The sequence below is a fragment of the Lynx canadensis genome, chromosome B3 (genome assembly GCF_007474595.2).
Source record: "Lynx canadensis isolate LIC74 chromosome B3, mLynCan4.pri.v2, whole genome shotgun sequence".
In the NCBI taxonomy this organism is placed as follows: Eukaryota; Metazoa; Chordata; class Mammalia; order Carnivora; family Felidae; genus Lynx; species Lynx canadensis.
In genome coordinates, this window is record NC_044308.2 from 8,902,765 (window position 1) to 8,918,985 (window position 16,221).

The window sequence follows — 16,221 nt, forward strand, 5'->3', positions numbered from 1 at the left end:
CTCTTCCCTGCTCTCTTTCCCTTTCTAAAAATAAAATAAATTATATATATAAAATACATATATATATATATACATACCCTCAGATAGATACAAAACAGGCCAGACTATACTAAGTTCTATGCTCTAGCTATGGTGAATACCCATCTCTGAAGATAAGCTAATGCTGACTGAGGGCTTACCATGTGCCAGGTACTATTCTAAGAGCTTGATGTGTTTTTAGTTAAGTCTCAAACACATCGCTATAATGTGGGTGCTATTACTGTCCCCATTTTCTGGGTCAGGAAAGAAAGGCATGGAGTTGGTTAGGTAATTGCTCAAAGTCTCCTGGTTGGAAAGGGGTGAGGCTGCCCCTGGCAGTCTGATCCCAGAGTCTGTGACGACCACCCCCTTAACTGTTCTAACTGTTGTTTTCAGGAGTTTACACATAGAAGATGGATTGTATATCCTGATTCTGGCAATGACATATATAGTTCACACTGGTGTAGAGGAAAGAATTATAACATAGCAGTCTCTTCTGCACTGGAAATCTATGTTTTGTTTCCCCCCTCTTTTAGTTTGTGCAGCCCTAGGCTTTCCTTGCCTGTGAAATACTTTTCCTTTTTTTTTTTTTTTAATGTTTATTTTTGCAAGAGAGCATGAGCAGAGGAGGAGCAAAGAGAAGAGGATACGGGATCTGATGCGGGCTCCGCACTGACAGGAGCAAGCGCAATACAGGGCACAAACTCACAAACCATGAGATCCTACCTGAGCCGAAATCGGACACTCAACCCACTGAACCACCCAGGTGCCCCTGAAATACTTGTCTATTAACAAGAGCTCATTGAGAGTTTCTGGCAAAGAGGCATGGCACTAAATATGCCCTTGAACTAAGGATAGTGAACCTCTCCATGGGGAGCCCAATGTTCTTGCCACCTATGTACACAGCTGTAGGAACAACAGACATGAAAAGGTACAGGACTAGGGGAGCCCATGTACACTTCCGAGTCAACAGAACCAGCCCTGGCATCAGCCTAAGTACAAACATCCCATTCAAAGGACTCCCACGCCCAAGTATGGAGCCATGATCTTGAACATAGGTGTATTGGCAATTTTCACCTCTAGTCTCCACCTTGCTATGACATTGGCTAGTGAGCCCCCTAGTGGTGCGCTGGTAAATGTTTAACAACAGACTCCCAGGAAAACTTTCACTTGTAGTGTTTGCCAGTCCTCAGGGTATAAACACTCCCACCATGGCTGATTTCACACTACCAGTGTGAGGCCGCTGTACTGAGAGTAAGGACGAGAGACACAACCCGCTCTCTTAAGCTGCCAGCAGCTACCTTTGTGGGTTTCCTTACTTACTCACGCACTTGGATGGCTTTGCGGAGATTTCCTGACTCAAACTTGGAGTAGAACCGCAAGCAATCGGAAGCAGTGTCTTGCAGAGGCCTGTAATGAAATAGGAAACATGTGAACACATGCGTTACTGCTATTCTTGGGCATAGCCTGACATTTCTTAGAGATAAGGTTTTTCTTACAGATCTTCAACATAAATTTTCATCATGTTTTTAGTAGAAGGGATGGATTACTAACATAAAACACTCTTATTCTCATGTCATCAAGAGGATATTCCACACTCCACCCCCACCCTCCACATTCCACTGACGCTCAAGACCACCTACCAAGGCTCATCTAAACTGAAGACGACTTTATTTATAATATCAGTTGGCTGGATGAGCCTCCGGACATCCTCAAATATCTTGATCCTGAAAAGGAAAATTGGAAACATTTTAAGTGTTGGTTGGCCCTCACTCCTTACCTCATTTATCCTACAGTCATCTGGGAAGGGTTTTGGGAGTCATCAGAGAATTATGAAAGAAAAATTTAATAATGCCCCAACATGGGGCTGAAAGAGTGGAAAAAGCACTGCCTGTCCTTCCTTTTCTTGTGTATCAAAAAAAAAAAAAAAATGAAACTACATTGAGCAGTAGGAATGTAGGAAGCAGATTTTAGTTGGAGGATTCAGGACTTGAAGAATTTTTTCAAGGGCATTTGAACTAATGAGCTCTGAAGGTTTCTGATGGTATCAGAGGGTCCTTTGTAGTGAGACAACTTTGAGGGAGACTTTAGGATTGTTGACTGTTAGTACCCTCAAGGCCTGGGAGGATTCAGTAAGCCTTTGAACTCTTGAGTCATTTCCACTCCTTGGGTTCTGTCAGCTCTAGAAAACTAAGGTCAGTTTTATGAGAAACACCCATATTCAGGAGGTTTAAGTAAGAGGACAGAAGGAAGCCCAAAGGAACTTTCAGATTCCCTCCTTGAATTTCCAATCCAGGTATTCTGGGTGCAGTGGGAAGGTCAGGGGAGATAGGCATGAGGCCTGGACTCAAGGGGAAGATGTTCTGTCAAAGGGGGAGGTGTTATTGGGCCAACCTCTGTGGTGCGTCTCTCAGGAACATGAGCTTGACAGATAACGTGCAGGGGGTAAAGTCAGAGACATCAGCAGGAACCCAAGTGCGAGCAGCTCTTGGGATCCACCATCAATTTGCTGATGAAATGGAAAATAAGTTAATGAAACTTTCTGGTATGCACACTCAGCTCCATTGACTTAGTGCATGCATAATCAATGTCGTTGGATTTTTTTCCCCAGGGAAAATAATTTTCCTTGGTTTATCAATTTTTGTTCTAATCTCACTCTGCTTATCCAAAGGCAAAGCTTCCTTTCCAACATTCTGGGAATAAGCCATCACCCAAAATTTCTTCCCTGGAGAATGTGGTTTTTCCTTACAATCCTCAGTGATGCAGAACTATTCTAACCCAAGTCAGGTTTTTAAGGTTGGGACTGTGAGATAGGGGCATACCACCTCCTTTCATCAATGAGATCAGACACCAATTTGCAGTGAATTAAAAAAAATATACCCCAATTAATCCACATTTGTTTTTTCCGAGAACCTTCCTGGGGACTGATCCCAGTATTTGAAGAAACTGGGTTATCTTTCCCCATCATGGTCTGCAATGGTTATGGGGTAAGGGGTTACAATGGAATCATCAAAGGAATTCTTTTCTGGCAACACATGCCTGCCACTACCCCATGCTTACTTCTGAAATGTCCAGTAGGGAGGCAAGCTTCTGTGTTTGGCAAGAGCTTCCCAAAGGATTTTAACATGCTCCTGACTGATTCTCACTTTCCTACAGACAGTTGAACTATCTGTACCAAACACTCTGCCTATAAAAATATTAAAGAAGAGAAAAAATATAGCTTCCAAATCAGCAGCGCCATCACCTTTGGACTCCACATTTGCGTTCCAACATCGACTGGGCAGAGGGTGGTGGACGATGTCCCCAGAGGTCAGGAAATGCCATCGTCTTGAAGTCAGCCACAGATCTGGTTCTTCTTGCTTTGGCCATATAAAGACAGGGGTCATGGAAGGGGACAGGCTTGGGATGTGTCTGCAGAAGCTTATCTATTACTTCATCAGTTTCTCTAGGCCTAGCGGAATTGGAAAAGGAGGCACTAATCATTGGGCAGGAAATAACATCTATGTCCCAAACATCCTGTTTGAGGGAATCTTGAATGTCAGGGATTTCTTTTCCAGAAGAATCTATCCCAAATCCATTGGATTGCATGTTTTGGCATGGGTTCATCCCAGGTCCTTTTTTGGAGGCTGGATGCATGGTGGACCTCCCCATCTTCACCTTGCTCAGAAGGGAAGTCTGGACCATGTCTTCTCTTCCTTGCTTCCAAGAACTTTGGTCCTTATTCAAACCATGCCACTTTGGGGAGGCGACAGTTGGAATGTGGTGATGATTGGCATACTGAGTCTCTTCGAACTTCAAATCATCTCCAGATTGAGACTTGAGTTCCTTCGGGTTTAAAATGGAAAAGAGTATGTCAGCGTTACCTTCCTGGTAGAAAATACAATTTGACCCCAATCCTCACTCTCTGAGCACAGAGTTAAGTGTAAATCTTGTTGTTTTGTTGTTGTTGTTGTTGTTGTTGTTGTTGTTGTTTTAGCATAAATCCGATGAATTGGGAAGCTTTTTTCAAGGTCAAACAAGAAAAGGCTAAGCTTCAACAGTCAAATAAATGGTAGAATCATAGAAACTCATGTTTGGAAGGAGCATTGGGTGGGTCTAGCACAATTCTATACATCACACAAATGCCCTTTGCAACACCCCCAAAAAGTCACAGCCTGGTTAAACAAACTCATTAACAGGGTTTTCACTACAGCCCAAGGCAGTGCCTCTCATTTGGGGATCATTCTGATTGTTTTTTTAAAAAAAAAGTCTTCCTTATACCAAAATGAAATTTCCCTTCCCTGAAATTTCTACCTACTGATGTCCTTCAGCTTTCTGAAGTAAAACAGAATATACAGACTCCCTTCTACATGTGACTTAGCTGGTACCCTTGGGTGGGGCAAATTCATGATATATCATGGGTCATAAGAAAATAACAGAGATCCAAAGGCAGGTCTAAAATCTTGACAACAGCAATAGCAGTAGGAGCAGCAAGTAGCCACTGTATCATCAGGTGTGAGGTTCTCAATTTCTTTCTACTAACAAAAAACACTGGAATCAGACTAACCACCTTCAGAAAGCCATCTAGTACAACTTACCCTCTTTGTAGGGCAACAACTAAATCACCAAGAATTTTCACTTGTGTTTTTAGAACGTGAGGGCAAGTCAGTTTGCCCTGCCCCAACCCCACGGCGGATCATAGGCAGCGATGTGTACCCCCACACTTCTTTCATCCTAGGTTCCAGGGGTCAGATTGCAGGAGACTTGCATGCATCCAGCCCAGCTAACTTTTTCACATTTTGCTTGGATTTCTGCTTCTTTCTCAGAAAGACCTCAGAAGCAGATTGCTAATGATGAACAATGCTTTCCATCTGGAGATCTCCTGCTAGGCCTCCCAGGTTCTGCAAAAAACCCATCATGCATCACTGTGGAGCAGACCCACGGCATATGTCCTACCTCGAAGCTGCAGGAGAGCTCAAGACACATTGCCTCGTACTGCATCAGTTCCTCCTCGGGTCGGTCAAGACCAGGTTTGGAACTCAGCTTGTTCACATCTGTTTCCAAATCATCATCCTACAAAGGAATATCCAAAAATATATATGTGAAAGTCAAGACAGCCACCCTGAGAAGCATCGAGACAAGCTACACATGTGATCTTTCAAAATCTTGGGACATGGTTTCCTTGCCTCCAAATTATAGTGCTAGCCTATGAGAAGGAGAATCTAAGATGGTGGGTGGTATTTTTTCAATGAAAAGAAAGAAGGTACATAACTTTTCTAAGCATCCATCTCAGGATTTGTCAGCCCTTACCATGAATAACTAATTTATATAAAATGAGATGAACCCTGTAAACAGTAAAGCACAATATAAAAGAATTTTGTATCTCGCCACCACCATCAACATAATTGTAATCACTGTACCTGTTCTTCCATCATCTGTGTCATTCAAAACTGTTTAATGAGCACCTACTATGAGCAGGTACCACTGTAGGTACTGAAGAGTTAGTGATAATGGAACAGACAAAAGTCAATGTTCCCATGGAATCTGCCTTCGAGTGAGAGAACAAAGACAGCAAACAAATGAAGAACGTAACTTCCAACGGTGGTAAATGCCATGCAAAGGGGATCGGTGGGAAGCAGTTTAGACTGGGTGATCTGAGACCACCTCACTGAGGAGGTGACATTTTAGCTAGAAGAGCCAACTGTACAAAGCCTTGGGGAAGAAATTACCAGCAGAAGGAACAGCTGACATTGCCTTTCAGAAAGAAGGTGGTTGGAGCACAGAGAATAGGAGGAAGATTGCAGGTGTCAACACTGGAGAAAGAGGCACTAGGCAGGGCCTTCCAGACCCAGAGAGGGGTTTGTCACCTCCTGCTGCACCTTACCCTGTTGTACATTTACATCTACCCGACCACCACCAGTCTTTCCTTCACTGGGCTGAATAATCCTAGATCCTTCATTTTTATTTCTAGATCATCATTTCATAATAGTTTAATGGTGATGGTGACTCTCCTCCCAAATCGTCTGTATTTTCCAAAGGCTATAAAGTCTTACAGAGAAAGGACACCAGGAATCAACCAGTCCAGTCTCCTCATCTTTCCATGTCTCTCCTGAACCAAGTTTCCCTAATAAGATAGGGAAGAGAAACCTACCCTATGTATTAGGAGAATATTTGGTTAATTAAGGAAAAACCTGGCAGCTCTGATAGCCTGGATTATTCTTCTTTAAATCAAATAAATAAACACAATAAATGTTTATATTACTGATCCAGGGTTGGGGGGAGGGAGAGAAAATGCAATATTCTGTCCATCTTCTGGAATTTTCCCCTAAACTTCATTTTTTAATGTTTATTTATTTATTTTGAGAGAGACAGAGTGTGTGTGTGAGCAGGGGAGGGGAGGGAGAGAGAGAGAACCCCAAGCAGGCTCTACACTCACCGTAGAACCCAACATGGGGCTCACTCTCACAACCATGAGATCATGACCTGAGCCAAAATCAAGAATTGGACTCTTAACAGACTGAGCCACCCAGGTGCCCCTCCTCCAAACTTTAAATTAAAAAAAAAAAAATAGACCTCATGATGTTGATTTCATGGTATTTTCAGATACAGTGCACACCAGGCCCAAATTCCTCAGCCCGGTAATGAAGACCCCACTATTCTTGTCCTTTCCAGCTTTATCTATCAGTTCCTGCTTGCCTGCATCCTCTTCTGTGCAGCCTCAGCCATGCCCCAGGGTGGTATCAGTAGAAACTCAATCTAGTATGTGCTGTTTTGAAGGGGCACACGCACCCCCATGTTTATAGCAGCGCTATCGACAATAGCCAAAGTATGGAAAGAGCCCCCATGTCCATCGACAGATGAATGGGTAAAGAAGATGTGGTATATGTGTATATATATATATATATATATATATATATATATATATATATATATGCATGCGATGGAGTATTACCCAGCAATTAAAAAGAAGGAAATCTTGACATTACAACTACATGGATGGAACTGGAGGGTATTACGCTAAGTGAAATTAGTCAGTCAGAGAAAGACAAGTATCATATGACTTTATTCATATGAGGAATTTAAGATACAAAACAGATGAACATAAGGGAAGGGAAGCAAAAATAATATAAAAACAGGGAGTGGGACAAAGCATAAGAGACTCATAAATATGGAGAACAAACTGAGGGTTGCTGAAGGGGTTGTGTGTATGGGGGGATGGTCTAAATGGGTAAGGGGCATTAAGGAATTTACTCCTGAAATCATTGTTACACCATATGCTAACTAATTTGGATGTAAATTAAACAAAAAATAAATTTTGAAAAAATAAATGCAATCTGGTAGACTACTGAGAAGGGTTTCCCCACCAGTGAGTAAGGTTGGTGTGTCTAGAGTGAGGAGTATTGTGTATCCCATGAGCTGCAACCTAATGCATTCTACATGTGGCTATGTGACCTACTTAGCTTTAGAGCAAGAGTTGGCTAACTATAACCCACTGTCTGTTTTTGTAAATAAAGTTTTATTGTAACACAGTCACACCCATTTTTTAATATATTGTCTATGGTCGGTTTCTCAGTATAACAGCAAAGTTGTAACAGAGACCATATCTGGTCCCCAAAGGTTTGTATCTCAGTCTCTGAATCTCCAGCCACTCAGGTGGGTTCTCCTCTCTTCTGTATTTCTTATAAATACAATTTATACTTATTCAGGGATGGGCCTGCTTCTGTGTCTTTACAGCAACCCAGAAAGGCTTTGTCACTTAGAATTCTGGTACCCATCTAATCCAGATAATGCTTTCTGGCCCTTCTTCCTCAGACTGAAACTTTCAGATATTAGTGACTTTCCCCAGCCTTACACTTGAGTTTACCACCCCTTCCAAGATGGTGATTTGAACTCTGGTAGGGAAAATCTCCAAGTTCACTAGACTATGTACTCTTTGAAGATAAAAATCAATGTCTTGTTTGCTTTTGTATCATATTACCATCCCTAGGAACCAGCCTGCTGCCTCACACATGGATCATATCCAAGGAAAAAAAAAAAAAAACTAAAAAGGAAGGAAAGATAGAGCAAAGGAGAGGAGAGCTTGAATGCAGTCTGTTTATCCTCTTCTTCAGTGTTTGTCCAAATCTAACAGTTGTATTTGTGAAGGAAAACAACAACAACGACAAAACATGACCAACATCTGGTCTCTACTTGTTTCTCTTTTCTTATGCTGACTTTGAAAGTTTTCAAAGAACAGCACCCAACTTTCCATTCTCAAGACACTTTAAGATAAAATTTCCTTTTAATCATCCTTTATAAATATCTGATCCCAATTTTATTTTCAAATGAAAAGGCCATCAGTTAAAGGACTGGGTTGGATCTATGACCAGAAACAAATACTCCTGGCTTCTTGCCCACATTCCTTGCAGCAAATGCTCCTGAGTTCACCAGGGAAAATCAGTTTGCTGGAGCACTAGTTCCTTTACTCTGGCAACATCCCAGAATCAAGCCCTGATTCTGAGGTGCCCCATTTCTCTACAATTCATGCTCACACACTGACTTCTCATCTTCCCTTTGGCTCGAAGGCTTTTGATAAATAGTTTCCAGGCCCTCACCCATTTGTCTTGAGCTTTTCTCCCAGATGGATGTGTTTATTTGTTTTGGTTTCATTCCACCCAACCCACTATCACCTGCAGTGTGGGGGGAAAAGAGACTATCTGAATGCTCTCTGTCCCATGCTGTATGAAGTTAGGCACTGGCATACAGCTGGTCTTTCCACATCAGATACAAGAGGCGATTGACACTCGGCATCAGACATTCAGTCATCAAAGGGCAAGTAAGAGGGTAGGAGAAAGTGGCATTGATGAATGATCACTGCAGCACAGTATTATTCAAATAATACAGTGAGCACTCAATAGGCCACTACTGCCAAGCCACAGCAAAGATTCAATTTACTACTGATGACTTCAGAAATGATTCCATTTATCAACAAAACCCTGAGAACACTGGAAGGTCAATAGCAGTCTTAACCTAGAGACTGAGAGGGCAGACAGATAGTCCCTCTGAGTCGGCTGCTACCATCTTATGATAGAGAACTCAAAAGTCTCTTTTTCTCTAGATAGGTAGGTAAGAGGGTAAGGAAGAAAAAAGAAAGGGAGGGAAGGAAAAGGGAGATGGATGGATGGATGGATGGATGGTTGGATGCATGGTGGATAGGTAAATAAATTGGTGGTAGATTTTTTAAATTCAGGTTTCACCTCCACAAACATTATAAAAAGTAACATTTACTTCTCATTCTTATTTTACAGATGACAAAATTAAGGAACTATAATTTGAAGGGGTTTGTCAAGTCCATGTCTGCCAAAAGAAATGGAAACAGAATCATAACTCATAGATAAGTTATCATTATTCTAGAGTGATATTGTCCCCTAAAGGACACTTGGCAATTCCTAGTGACATTCTTGGCTCATGACTTGGGGAGGAGGGGGAAGCCGAGGGGTAAGTGCTACTGGCATCTAGTGGGTAGAAGCCAGGACACTACGAAACATGCTACTATGTAAGATAATCCCCCACAACAAAGAATTATCCTGTCAAAAGGACAAGAGTGCTAAAGCGTAGACACCCTTTTCTAGAAATGCAGTCAGGAAACTATGTCCCATTGCCTGTTTCTTGTCAATAGATGTTTCACTGGAACACAGCCATGCCCTGCCATTTACATATTTTCTATAGTTGCTTTTGTGCTATAACAGCAAAGTTGAGTAGTTGTGATAGAGGCTGCATATCCACAAAGCCTAAACCAATTACAGCCTGATCTTTTACAGAAAGTTTGCTAACCTCTGCTGTATATCATGGGTCTTTTGGGGATAAAGACCAAAGGGCACCACTCCCCTGCTAGCCAAGGTGTACATTATGCAACTCAAGTGAGCACTTCACATAGACTCCAAGGTAAATGGAAGTGTACAACACAGTGGTCCTCAGCAGAGTGGGTACCTACGAAGAGTGACTTGTGGCAATAGGGGAGATCTACCAGAAGAAGTTTCCTAGGAAAATCTTCCATGGTCTCGTTCCCTGAATGTCACTCACACGAATTACATATACGAACCTGAAGCACTAAGGGTCTATCTAAAGCTCATCCGGACGGAATATTACCGCCTTGTTAATGGACAGCCTCTGACTTTACAATGAGATTTTGTATGGGACCCACCAGGATGAAAATCAACAAGCACAGCCGTCATTTACTGAGCAATCACTGTAGGCCAGGCACTGGAGTGGAAGTACAGAAGTGAGTCCTTAAAATGTATACTGGTCTCGGGGCATCTGGGTGGCTCAGTCAGTTAAGCGTCTGACTCTCGGTTTGGCTCAGGTCATGATCTCACAGTTTCTTGGGCTCAGGTCCCACATTGGGCTCTGTGCTCTGTGCATGTTTCTCTCTCTCCCTCCGTCCCTCCCTCCCCCACTCACACCGTCTCTCTCAAAATAAATAAATACACTTAAAAAATTTTACACTGGTCTCAGCTGGACATAGTGATATCTCCCTCGGAAGATGTGAACATGGAGGTCACTAAAAGTGAGGGCTGGTGCACCTACTTGGTCTTTCACCTCTTCAGAATCTGAATCTTTATCCACTTCTTCATCAGCGTCATCTTCAAAATCCTCTGGGTGGAGAAAAAGAGATCAAACAGATGAGGCTTCCCTTATGCCTTGGATTTGGATTCCCACCACACAGTGGCTAGTACTCCCTTTGTTATAAACAAGGGGCTCATTATGAAGAGCACAATATCCCAACACACTCTAATACTTATTAGTACATGCAACTCGTATACACACAGACACATGGAGCACTATAGCATGAAGTCTAAATTGCCCCACATTGAATGCAAAATGACTGCAGAATAAAATGGCATCCAAATACTATTCTGGTGTCCCCCCACCCCCCACAGTTTACACGAAGTTATGCAAAGAGCATTGCCAACGTTTACAGATCACATATAGGCAAAATTTGCTATAACTGAGCACCTTCACTGACTCCCTAATTTTGATAAGAAGGTACTTATTTACAACAAAAGGCCACAGAAAGCATCCAGTGCTGTTGTAGCAAGATGATGCCAATGGAAAATCTGTTCCATGAAAGGAGGGCAGTGGCAGTGGAATCTTCACGGAGATTGAATAATCACACATTCAGACATTTAATGGAGTAGCTATTTTGTAAATAGCACAAGTTTTATTCCAAGTTCATCCTTAAGGCAAATGCATTCCAGAACCAGTCAGTACAGTCAAGAGACTCAATTGTGAAATTGTGAATATGTATGTTTTTTTTTTAAATTAGCTGAAATGACTGTACAGGCACTCAATAGCCACCAGGCAAAGTGGCAACAGTTAATAATTAGGAACAAAATAAGTGACTTTAGTATTTGTTCATTCTGTATATGAAAAGCTTGCTTTTTTATACATTTCTTTACTTAGATTATGGACATTTACAGTTGGGCTCTAAAAGAACTGATTCTACTTTCATCCACATCCCTCTGAAATATTTCCAACATGCCAAACACGTCAGAAAGCTCATCATTACCCACTGACATTACCTTCAGTTAGAACACACGGAGGTTCGGAAGGGATGCTCCCAGGGACTGGGAAGGCGTAGGCACTGGTGGCTGTGACCAAGGGAAGTGGGCTCTTTGGGTAGCACTGTCTCAGGATCTGAACTACGACGGAGACGATGGGTTCCAAACTTCCGTCATCCAGGCAGTTCTGAACGAAGAGGAGACTGTATCAGACGCCGACACCTTATACAGGGTTCCCTTATCCTGTCAGTATTTTGGACAGTGAACGACACATGGCCCCGATGGACAGTAAACATCCTTACTGTAGAATGCCTGACTTGAACATTCAAATGTAGCATTTTGTCTAAGTAGAATCGGCTTTGGTCTAGGGTATAATCTGCATTTTTATTTCTTTTTCACAGCTCATATGTTACTGGAAGGAATTTAGTCTGAAAATAGACTTAAAAAGTCTTTCAAGGGATGCTGTGTCTAAGGGAAGCATTGTCCAGGGTAGCCAGGGGGAGAGGAGATGAGCATCTTCTCAACCATCTGAGTGTCATTGTGAATTATTGGCTAAATTAGAGAATGAGTAGCCAAATTGATGGAAGTCTTACTTTTCTCCTTCAGTCTTTATCTGAATAGAAAACTATAAAGGAAAAGCTAAAATATGAAATCAGAAAAAAAAAAAAAAGGCTAAGTGAATCCCAAGTACCTAAATTAAATAACATGCCTGTTCTCAGAGCCCACAGTGTTGATCTCTTGGTACCTACCCAAAGCAAAGGAAAATTGGGTTTGCAGATGGAACATTTTGATGCTGATGGAACATGACAAGACCCTTCTTTTCAGACACTTTGAAAAATGCAAAAACAAGTTTACTAAATTGAGAGAGAGTGTTGGGAGTAGTTCGGGAACTCTTTGGCAAAAACATGCCATTTTCTTCAGGCTCTTGGTAAATGCTTTGTCTACTGACTTAGTACGGAAAGTTGACAAGTGTGAGCCTCCAATTTGATATTCCTAAGGGGTTCCAAGTAAAGTCTAGAGCCAATAAGTCATAGCAGTAGCCATGGAGGATGCTGAGCACCTGCCACAGGGCAGGGTGACTGTCTGTGATGATGTCATGCGGTGGTATCCCCAGGCCCACATTACAGGTAGCTCCATATATATATGTTTTTATGCCATGAGTTCAAACTGTCCCAATAATTCCCTAATATAAAAATGTAAGCCAACTTTCAAAACAGGAATGTTGTAACATGATCAAGAATGCTATTTCCCCTTCCACATGCTCAAATGATACCCATCAGTTGTCCTGAAAACACTCTCCATGGGAAATAAAATACTTGAGGCCATTTCATCCCTGGCACTGGCCAAAGGGCTTGATGAAAAGTGTTAGTATCAGAAAAAGAGAGAACTGAGCATGGAAGAGGAAGACAGGGGAGGTAGATGACCCATCATGGATGATGTTCTGAGCTTAGTTTTCAGTAGGTACAGAGCAAAGGACAAGCCAAGGAACTCAGTCAAAACCACCAGCATTTTGGAAAGTGGTCGTGTCTGTGATTGTCGTTGGTGTTGTTATTGATGAATGTGAAAACATGTTTTACTTTGCATAGGATGGTGCAGGTGAAAAGTGAGAAAAAGGATGGAGGCAGGTTTACCTGTCCTAACAGGTCGGGCCATGAATTTGGGGGATAGAGGAGATTAAAATCAACAGAAACCAAGGCATTGGGGTTATAGTGAATCACTACCTAAATTAGGTGGATGGTAAGTGCTTTAGTAGACACAGTGTTCAGGAAAATGTTTATGAATTTTAAAATAATCCGTGGTTCCAAAGTAACAGAAATGCCTAGATCCATCTGCCAACGTTTCCCTAGTGTTAAGGGAAGGGTACTGTGGCAGGGCCAGGACTAAGGTAAAGTGAGGGAGGCACCCAGGATGCAAAATGTAAGAAGGCACTTCCTCAGGCTCCTGCAGCTGCAGGGCACTTATGCTGTGTATCAGAGATGACAAGAGCCCAAGAAATAGGATCCCTGGAAACAAATGGCTCAGAATTGGGGCAAAGGTGAACATTTTTGGCTCACTTTTCCCATCACTTCCAATAATACACCTGCTACCTGGAAAAGATGATGAAATATGACAGTGCCTTACATATTCAATTCACAGTTAACATCTCTGAATTAGCATTGGAATAATAAATACACTGCTTCTGGCTAAAATTAACAACTCAGGAAACAACAGATGCTGGCGAGGATGTGGAGAAATGGGAACTTTCTTGCACTGTTGGTGGGAATGCAAACTGGTGTAGCCACTCTGGAAAACAGTGTGGAGGTTCCACAAAAAAATTAAAAATAGAACTACCCTACGACCTCAGCAATAGCACTACTAGGAATTTATCCAAAGGATACAGGAGTGCTGATTCATAGGGGCACATGTACCCCAATGTTTATAGCAGCCCTTTCAACAATAGCCAAATTATGGAAAGAGCCTAAATGGCCATCAGCTGATGAATGGATAAAGAAGATGTGGTTAATATGCACAATGGAATACTACTTGGCAATGAGAAAGAATGAAATCCTGCCATTTGAAACAACATGGATGGAACTGGAGGGTATTAGGCTAAGTGAAATAAGTCACTCAGAGAAAGACAGATACCATATGTTTTCACTCATACGTGGAACTTGAGGAACTTTACAGAAGACCATGGGGGAAGGGAAGGGGAAAAAATAGTTACAAACAGAGAGGGAGGGGGGCAAACCATAAGAGACTCTTAAATACAGAGAACAAACTGAGGGTTGGTCGATGCAGGGGGTAGAGGAGAGGAGAAAATGGGTGGTGGGCACTGAGGAGGGCACTTGTTGAGACGAGCACTGGGTGTTGTATGTAAGCAAGGAACAACAGGAATCTACCCCTAATACCAAGAGCACACTGTAAATACTGCATGTTAGCCAATTTGACAATAAATTATATTAAATACATACATACATACATACATACATACATACATACATACATACACTGCTTCTGTGACACACAGGCAAGAGACAGAGCTCCTCCTCATCCACGGTTTTGCTTTTCCCAGATCTCATTTACCCACAGTCAACCATAGCCTGGAAGCAGATGACGCTCCTCCGAGGTATCACCAGAAGGCCGATAGCCTAACGCTACATCCCAATGCCTCCCTTCATCTCCTCTTGTGGGCATTGTATCACCTCACGTCATCACAAGAAGAAGAAGATATTTTGAGAGAGAGATCACATTCACATAATTTTTATAACAGTATATTGCTATAAGTGATCTATTCAATCGTTGTTAATCTCTTGATGTGCCTAATTTATAAATTAAACTTCATCATAGGCACGAACGTTCAGGAAAAAACAGTGAATGCATGGTCAGTGCTACCTGTGGTTTTGGGCATCTGCTGGGGGTCTTGGAATGTACCCCCCAGGATAAGGGGGGGGATACTGTACAGCATACAGCTCAGACCCTGGAGCAAAAGCACCCCAAAAATTCAGATCTTGAGCTGATGATCACTAACTGCATCACCGGGGCAAGTTACTACACCTCTGTGAGCTGCAGCTTCGTCTATACAGCAGAGATCATAACAGAACCTCTCTCATAAGGACGTGTGTGAATTTGAGTTAAAATAGGCAAAGTGCCTGCCCAATACTAAGCGCTCAGTAAGTGCTGGCTAGCAGGATGTTAGCAGGCATCATTACACTCTTAAAATCTCATAAGAATCTGAAAGAAGATCCCAGTGCAGAGCCCTAGTGATAACCTTCACCATAAGAAAATGAGACACTTTAGTGGAAAAGTCCAGGAGTCCCAGGTCTAATTTCCAGCTCTCCTTTTACCAGCCAAAGCCATCAGCATCTCTGCCCGAGCTCCCATGGTCTAACCCCCGCCTTGCCCTCCCACCACTCCCTCCTTCCTCCTGTGCCCTCAGATACTCTCCTGTCCAAACAGCAGCCAGAATGGTCCTTTAAGATCATAAATCAGTTTAATGGGTATAGAGTTTCAGTTTTGCAAGATGAAAAGAGTTCTAGAGATGGGTTATACAACAGTGTGGATGCACTTAACAGTACTGAACTATACACTTGAAAATGCCCAGCATGGTCAACTTGATGTTGTACAAATTTTATAATTAAAATTAAAAAAAAAAGCATAAATTATATCAGGTCACGCCCCTGCTTCAAACCTGATGGAAATAAAATCTGAATTTTTTTTCATGGTCTAGAAAGTTCTTCCCTCCTCTTATCCTCCCCTTCCTCCTCCCCCTCTCCCTCCCTCCCTTCCTCCTCCTTCATATCTCTCTTGTCTTTCACAATTATTGGCATACCAGCATCATCATCATCATCATCATCATCATCATTATAATTTGCAAATAACCACTGAAATGATACACTAGATCCATGGTTCCCTCGTTGGCAATCCGGTGACTCCAATACCTTCTCTGGCAGATGGGGGAGAAGACTGACAGGCAGCTCAAACCAGCACAGCTATGATGGCGTCTATGCTCACAACACCCAGCCCAGGTGCTGGAGGCTCCACAGGCTAGGGCAGCCTCGAATACAGTGCAAGTTCAGCCTCTGCTCACATCCTGCATCCATTGCCAGCAAAAAATGGAGGCTGGAGGGTTGGTGTGAATTTGTTTCCTCAACAGTTGAGGTTTTCACTGACCTGCTGAGAGACTACTTTAAAACCCTCCTTGCAG

General features: G+C 42.4%; 1 protein-coding gene across 1 annotated transcript in view; it reads right to left on the reverse strand.

Moving 5' to 3' along the window:
• Positions 1-16,221, reverse strand: part of AGBL1 (ATP/GTP binding protein like 1) — a 103,094-nt gene that overhangs the window by 79,745 nt on the left and 7,128 nt on the right. Inside the window, exons 3-8 of the mRNA XM_032593470.1 lie at positions 11,559-11,724; positions 10,564-10,631; positions 4,954-5,070; positions 3,263-3,843; positions 1,662-1,745; positions 1,342-1,428 (exon numbers count right to left, since the gene is read on the reverse strand). Coding sequence (XP_032449361.1) covers positions 1,342-1,428; positions 1,662-1,745; positions 3,263-3,843; positions 4,954-5,070; positions 10,564-10,631; positions 11,559-11,724 — 1,103 coding nt within the window. The remainder of the gene's footprint in view (positions 1-1,341; positions 1,429-1,661; positions 1,746-3,262; positions 3,844-4,953; positions 5,071-10,563; positions 10,632-11,558; positions 11,725-16,221) is intronic.